The sequence below is a fragment of the Gavialis gangeticus genome, unplaced genomic scaffold (assembly GCF_001723915.1).
Source record: "Gavialis gangeticus isolate Ggan-Ray unplaced genomic scaffold, GavGan_comp1, whole genome shotgun sequence".
In the NCBI taxonomy this organism is placed as follows: Eukaryota; Metazoa; Chordata; order Crocodylia; family Gavialidae; genus Gavialis; species Gavialis gangeticus.
The window spans coordinates 87,496,267-87,504,061 of record NW_017729034.1 but is presented as its reverse complement, the minus strand read 5'-3'; the positions used below and the strand labels follow the sequence as shown (position 1 = coordinate 87,504,061).

Here is a 7,795-nt window from a genome sequence, read left to right as displayed (position 1 = left end):
ACCCAAGAGTACTCAAGGAGCTGGCAGGTGTCATAGCCCAACCATTGGCAAAAATATTCAAAAACTCATGGTGCTCAGGTGAATTGCCTGAAGACTGGAAGAAGGCCAGTGAGGTACCCATCTTCAAGAAAGGACGGAAAATATAGCCCAGGAATTACAAGCCAATCAGCTTGACCTCAGTCCCCAGTAAGATTCTGGAGAAAATTATCAGAGACCCTTCTTGATGAGAGTAGTAGTTGATGGAAGCAAATCACTATGGTGCTCCATGACCAGTGGTGTCCTGCAAGGCTCTGTCCTTGGACCAGTTCTTTTTAACGTCTTGATCAATGATGTGGACATTGGTGTCAGAAGCACACTGGCCAAGTTCGCCAGTGACACTAAACTTTGGGGGATAGTGGCCACACCTGAGGGTAGGGTAGCGATCCAGGCTGACTTGGATAAGCTTAGTAAGTGGGCAGATATAAACCTAATGATGTTCAGTACTGAAAAATGTAAGGTACTCCACCTTGGGGCAAAAGACCCACAGCGTGCTTATAGGCTCAGCAGTTCTACGCTCGCTAGCACCACGGCTGAAAGAGACTTAGGGGTCATGATTGACCACAAGATGAACATGAGCCACCAATGTGATGTTGCAGCTGGTAAAGCAAATAAAACTCTGACTTGCATCCATAGATGCTTCTCAAGTAAATCTCAGGATGTCATCTTCCCGCTCAACGTTCTCTCTAAGGTGCGTGCATGTGCAGCCACACACAACTGAAAGTGTGGCCATGCACAGCCTTTTCTAGGCCGCGCACCAGGAGAGGCTTGGGCAGGAGCCTGGTGCAGACTCTGCCGGCTCTGGGAAAGTGCTCCACTCCCCCACATCAGGGCCGGGGAGTGGAGCACTTCCCTGGAGCCGGCGGAGCCCATGCCAGCCCCCTGCCCAAGCCTGCATCCCTGCCTTGCCTCACCTCGGGGAGGAGCTGCTGCCTGCCCCAGTGAGGCTCCGCCCGCTCTGGGACACTGCTCCACTCCCCAGCATTGCCTCCGGGGGGGCGGTGTGAGGCAGGCAGCAGCTCCTCCCCAAGGTGAGGCAAGGCAGGGATGCAGGCTGGGGCAGTGGGCTGGCAGAGGCTCCGCCAGCTCCGGGAAAGTGCTCCACTCCCTGGCCCTGATGCAGGGGAGCAGAGCACTTCCCCGGAGCCGGGGAGCCCACACCAGGCTCCGGCCCTGGCTCTGGCCCCAGCCCCTGGCCTCTGGCTCCAGCCCCCTTCGGTAAGTGTCCCACACCGGACTGAGGTGGTGTGCTCATGGACCACTGCTCCTTAGAGGGAACATTGGAATCCCACTCTACTTGGCTTTGGTGAGGCTGCAGCTGCAGTACGGCATCCAATTCTGGGCTCCACAATTCAAGAAGAATGTCGAAGTTGGAGAGAGTCCAGCGGAGAGCCATGCAGGTGATCAGAGAGCAAGAAAATAGGCCTTATGATGGGAGGCTGAGAGCCATGTGACTCTTCAGCCTAGAAAAGCGCAGGCTCAGGGGTGACCTGGTGGCTGCCTATAAATACATAAGGGGTGTGCATCAGGAACTGGGGGAACGTCTGTTCACCAGAGCGCCCCGTGGGATAACAAGGACCAACAGTCATAAACTCCTCCATGACTGTTTTAAGCTGGAAATAAGGAAAAACTTTTTTAATGTCTGAGCCCCCAAGGCCTGGAATAGACTCCCTCCAGAAGTGGTGCAGGCACCCACTCTGAATTCATTCAAGGAACGTTTGGATGCTTATCTTGCTGGGATCCTTTGACCCTAGATGACTTCCTGCCCCTGAGGCAGGGGGCTGGACTTGATCTCTCGAGATCCCTTCCAGCCCTAATGTCTATGAAATCTGGTTTTCTTCTCTAAGCCACTCTTTGCCAGACTCTTAAATTAATGTTGCAGATTTTTTTCTTGTGTACTAAGTATTATTTCTCAAAGGCATCTTTTATGTTATTCTGAATCCAGATATTTTCTTGTTATGCCTTTGGGACTCACCTTCTTACTAATGAATTTTTAACCTTTCCTAATTTCTTAAATTTGCTTTTGTTCACAATTTCAAGGGAGATGATGACAAGAGGAGAGAGGAGCAGAGGAAGTACGGAGTGTTCTTTGATGATGACTATGACTACTTGCAGCATCTAAAAGAAGCCTCTGGTCCCTCTGAGCTGGTCCCTTCTGTATCTGGTCCACAGAGCAGGATTGTGGAGACAACAGAAGGAGAGGTAGAAGAAGAAATCCAACAAATTCCAGTAAGTGAGGTATTTGTGTCACCAATGCTTGTTTTGTATTTTTCTCATGCGTCCTTTATCTAAATGTATCACCCCATTTTGTGATAAATGGTAATCTTGCTCGCCAAATATTCAGGATCTTATTTTTTTCCATCTTTGACATTTTTATATGGGAGTAAGTAGAATTTATAACCTATAATGACAATAATCTGCATTATATTAATCAGTTTATTTGCTAAAACACTGCAGTGACTTTCACCATGGCAGTATCATGTAGGTTTTTTGTTTTGGTTTAGATATTTTTTTGACTGTTAAAAAAGGCCTTGGGGTACCTGCCACTTTTAAGAGGTCAGGCAGCTTGCAAAGCTGCTGGCAGGTGTGGGCCAGGGCTAATGGTGAGTCAGCTGGCTCAGGAAACCAGCAGGTGAGGCTAGGCCTGATGGAGGGAGTCATCTGACTTACAAAGAGGGCTGGACTTAAAGCAAGTATAAGCCCAGGCCCTGACAGAAGCCCAGCAGTAAGATTTAGTCTCCTGAAAGAACGTCACCTCAGTGGGAGGACTGCAGCTCTGGAGTACCACCACAAAGAGGACATCTGAAGCAGTCTGGAGGTTTTGGGTAGGAACTAGGGCTCAAGGACATTCCTAGGGTCCCAGGCTGGGGTCTGGGTGAGCCCAGAGCGGGGGGCTCAGTGAAGAAGACCTTATTGTAGGGTCCAGGTGAAGCTCAAGGAGAGGGGCTCAGTGCGTAAGACCTACTGTGAGGCCCAGGTCAGCCCAGAGATAGACTGGGAGCCTAAGAGACCTGCTGAGGAGCCTGAGGGAGCGGACCTGCGAGTGGGTGTGGGCTTGCGAGGCTGCAGAACTGACCCCAATAGAATGTCACTGGCCTGGTAGGAGGGCCAGGGCCCAGAGAGGCCGGAGGCAGCCACAGCAGGAGGGCTGCTGAAGCCAGAGGGGAGCCCAGAGTTCTCAGCTGGCTGGAGGTGGGGCCAGGGCCTAGGAGAAGCCACAGGAAGAACCACCATCAGAGAGGAAACGGGATCACTGGCCTGTAGCCCAGAGTGAAGATGGCCAAGCCAGAGCTATCTGAGGAGTAGGGGAGCCCAGGAGGAGTGGCAGCAGAATGAACAACCCAGAGAATTTTGCTGGCCTGTCAGTGGGGCCAGGGCCCAGAAAGGGGCTAAAGGCTGGACATGGCCACATTAGGAGCCTGCTGGAGCCAGAGAGAGGCCCAGAGTTGTCAACTGGCCCAAGGCAGCGGGGGCAGGACCTAGGATAGGCCAAAGGTCCAGGTGGGGCCACTGTTGGAGAGGAAGGGGTCAGACAAACTGACTGCCCAGACTGAGAATGGTTGGGGCAGAGCCATCTGATGTAGAGGAGGGTCCAAGACAGCACCAAGACTAAGGAGCCCAGATGTAGGAGAGTCGGGGCCAGAAGTATCCTGGAGGAAGGCGAGAGCTGAGCCCAGAAGGGGGCCGAATGAGAGCCAATGAGAGTAGGGAGTGAGAGAGAGAGTGCCAGGGCCCAGGGAGCCCAGAGTGGTGACATCAGTAAGGGGCCAAGGAGCTTGTAGCCAGGGCCTAGGCTGGTATGACTAAAAACTGCACTCTACTAGTGTTTGGGGTCACAATAGTGGGACTGCTCGTGGCAGGAGTGGAAGGGTCCAGCAGCTGGGTATGGAGAGAAGCCCAGCGAGGGGCCAAGGGGTCTGGCAACCCAGAGTGGCTGAGTGAGGGACCCAGGGAGCTGAAGACGTGAGTGGGGCTGTGCGAGAGGCCAAGGGTCTGAGGGCCAGAAGGGTTATGTGAGTGTAGATGCATGACAAAGAAAATGTCTATGATGATGCCATCTGCAAGGCATGGGGCATACTGTAGGCGAGTTATGGAGCCGTGCAAATAGCCCATAAGGCAAAGGACCAGGTGGTCATTAGAACAAGACCAGGTCTGGGAAGCCCTGGGGCAGCCTTCCCTTTTATAATCATAAAAGACATCAAGATGTGGCGGGCAAGTGAAGGGACCTAGGCGGGGACCAGCAGCTCTCCCACCCTCTATCCAGTCCTCAGTGTGGCTTCCGAATCATGGTGGGGCTCCCCCACGCTTGGAGCACTCTGATTGACCATTTCTGTCAGCCAGTCAGAGCGTGAATAGAGCATTATGGACAGACAGACAGACTTGGGCTTTTATAATATTAGAATGCCCTAACTACCAGGCTATAAGCACTGTTCATCTACAACCCTCTTGTTGAAGCTTGAGCCACTGGACTGTGAAGAGTCATGGAACAAGAGGGAACATGAATTTATATCAGCAAAGAGAAAACTCCCTTAGGTTTGGGGAACTATGGGTTCTGGCACCTGCGGCCATCATCGTTGCTATATTTTATTTATTTATCATTTAACTAATTTGCTGTAAAAATATTAAACAGAACCTGTGATTTCACAAGGTCCCTTCCAGCCCTAAAATTCTGTGATGCCTGGTGCTTATGGGAATTTTTGGTGGCAGGGGCGTGGTATGGGTTCCAGTCCCTGTTCTCCAACACTGTTTTACAATAGCTTTTATTGGTTAACAAGCAAAAGTATCCAAAACTGCAAAACTCGCAGCTGCCCACAGTCAGAGCAGTGCTATCCTCACTGGGCTTGTAAAGTCAGGGTCTCTCATGCTTTTGGTCTTCCTTGACCTGCGTGGATCATTTTCAGTTGGTGCTTTGTTACTTAGGTTGTTTCAGTTTAGGTAAACATTTCTTCCCTAAGCTATCTGAATTTCTTTCAGCCCTGAATCAGTTGCCTAAGTCCTGGAAGGAGCAGAAATATAGCTATCTGCCTGGTCCTTGTGTGTCTATTGACTAGCCTAGTGGTTCCCAAACTCTGATGGATTGTGTACAACCAATTTAAAATGATACAACTTTAAGTACCACCAGTAAATTTTTGTCATATAAAGTAATTGTAAAAAATCTGTTGATGTGTACTGCTGACAGGGTGCCTGCGTACCACAGGCTGAGAACTGCTGGCACCTCCATTATGTGATCTGGGCAGCCTTGGGAGGTACTTAGTTCTCCCCTTTGACTATAAGAAACCTAGGAACTCTAATCTATTAATTTGGTTCATCCTCTTGGAGTTGATGCAACACACAAAATGTAGGTGCTTATGTAAGTGGAGGCACTTTAGAGACGGGTAAAGATCTGGCCACTGATATCAGCTGAAATCCTACTTTCTCTTGGTCAGTGCCCCAAGCCTATTTAAATTAATAGCTTTGTGTGTGTGTGTTTTGGGTTTTTTTGTTTTTCTAGGTTCCTTCTATTAATTTGCCTTCGTCGGTATTTGCTTCTGAGTTTGAAGAGGATGTGGGACTATTAAATAAAGCTGCTCCTGTTTCAGGTATCATCAATCATTTTACTCTACCTTTTATAATGTTAGGCCAGGACTGTCCAACTTCACCACAGCTCTGTGCAAACCATATCCTGAGGCTTACCACACAAGCATCTTCTTCCTGCCCTACCCCATGGGTAATACTAGCAGGACACAAGCCCTTCCCTGATGCACAGCAGTGAGAAGCACCTGCTGGGGCCATGGGCTGCATATTTGCTGTTCACAGGCTGCCAGGCAGATAGCCCTGTGCTGGGCCATCTTATAGTCATAAGTTACAAGGTCTACCCAAGCTGAGCAGCTCCACTGAGTTAACATGGTTGAGGCAGATCCGATAGTCACAGCAGAGCAGTGGTGGCAACCATTATGTCCAGTTGCTTTAGACACACAGTCTGTATGGCCTCATTTACATCCAAGCTGATGGGCAGCTTTTGACATTAATCTAGAGCTGAACTTGAACAGATTCAGGCCTCTGGAGCTCTAGTAAAATGCCATCACTTCTCAGTTGTCACACTCAGCTCAGTTTAGATCTAGGTGGTAATATTGCCTATGTTAAAAATAATCTACTTATTCATACTAGGTTTGCATATTTAGTATTATAGCCTTATTTCAGGTAAAGCTCAGTAGCAGAGGAGGAAAAGTGTCCCCAAAGCTGAGAACAAAATGTTTTATTGCAGCAAAACATTTTATTTGTCAACCTGTTACTGTTCCATAGTGATGCCTGTGAATCCCAGTGTAGAGCTGAGGGTTCATTCTCAAAATTTCCCTTGCTTTTTATTCTCAAAGTTTATTTTCCTTTAGGCCAAGGCTGTCCAGCTGGAGGCCCTTGAGCCAAATGCAAGCCACAAGGAGTTAAGTGCAACCCCCAGGCTCCTGCCCAGTCATTGCTCCCCTTATCACTCCATTTGCAGTGGGGAAGTCCATGTGGCTTCGGGGCCCATGGCTCACCCTGGTGTGGCCCATGCAGCATGTGGCCATCGCTGGTGTGGCCTGCAGGGTACATGGCCCCTGGCTGCTTGGAAGTTGGACAACCTTGCTTTAGGGGCAGATAGAAGAATTCCATTCATCTTCCAGTGTTAACATTTTAAACTTTAACACGGTTTAAACCTTGCTTAATTTAGTGTGACTGTGCCTCCATGTGCATTTGAGTAGGAATTTATTATGTTCTTATTGTGAGATTTAAGCATCCAGCCAGAAAAGGGAATGCTAGTAATAGTTCTCCAATGACTTGAAGTAGAGGAGTAGTTTGTGGTCCCTGCATATAACTTTTAGAGTGAGTCTTATTTTTCTTCAGTACACGATACATATATTAACAAATAGCAGTAATTATCACAATTGAAAATTTAACTCTAATTGTACGAAGAACTCCTAAGAAAACTTTGTAACTACTCTCTATGTTTTAACTATGCCACTGACTTAGGTTTTATCAGCTTTTAGAAATGGGGAAATTGAGGCTGGCATGTTTGTGACTTGCCTAGGGCTAGGGAGAAATTTTGGTGGTGCTGAAACTAGAATTTATTAATCCCCTGTGTTCCAGTTCTATGTTTAGACTGTTGGATATACATAACTTATAATGAGCAAGTATTGTTTTTAATTAAAACAATATGCACTGCCAAATTAAGCCCAGTCTTTGCTTAGAAGGAATTCCTCCTCCCTTTGTTTAAGGAATATTTATAAACACTATAAAGATCTCTGTTAAGTGCAAATTAGCACTTACAGATTTGGATGGCTTGGTTATGTCATGGCAACTTCAATGCAGTCCTTCGCGCTCTCTCTCTCTCTCTCTCAGGACCTCGTTTGGATTTTGACCCTGATATTGTTGCAGCTCTTGATGATGACTTTGACTTTGACAATCCAGATAATCTTCTTGAAGATGACTTTATTTTAAAGGCCAATGAAGCAGGGAATGGAGATTGCCGGTATATGAAGCTTTACAGAACTTTTAAACAGTGTAACAATTACTGTTAATATTGCTAATATTTTTTTTCAAATCTATCTGTTAGAAAACCAGAAAGGTTTCATATTATAAATTAGGCTTATGCTTGATACCAGATCTGTGGTTTAAACAAAGGCATTAGCAGGCATGGTTTTGCCAGCGCTCTACAAGTTCAGATTCATTTTGTCCTGGGTTAAGGCTGTTAAGTGAGCATCTTTTGCCAGCACTAACATCACAAATAAATATGTATATGCCT

The 7,795-nt window shown here is 47.7% G+C and overlaps 1 protein-coding gene across 1 annotated transcript in view; it reads left to right on the top strand.

Moving 5' to 3' along the window:
- LTV1 (LTV1 ribosome biogenesis factor) overlaps positions 1-7,795 on the top strand; it is a 31,196-nt gene that overhangs the window by 15,613 nt on the left and 7,788 nt on the right. Inside the window, exons 3-5 of the mRNA XM_019527195.1 lie at positions 2,077-2,265; positions 5,528-5,615; positions 7,393-7,522. Coding sequence (XP_019382740.1) covers positions 2,077-2,265; positions 5,528-5,615; positions 7,393-7,522 — 407 coding nt within the window. The remainder of the gene's footprint in view (positions 1-2,076; positions 2,266-5,527; positions 5,616-7,392; positions 7,523-7,795) is intronic.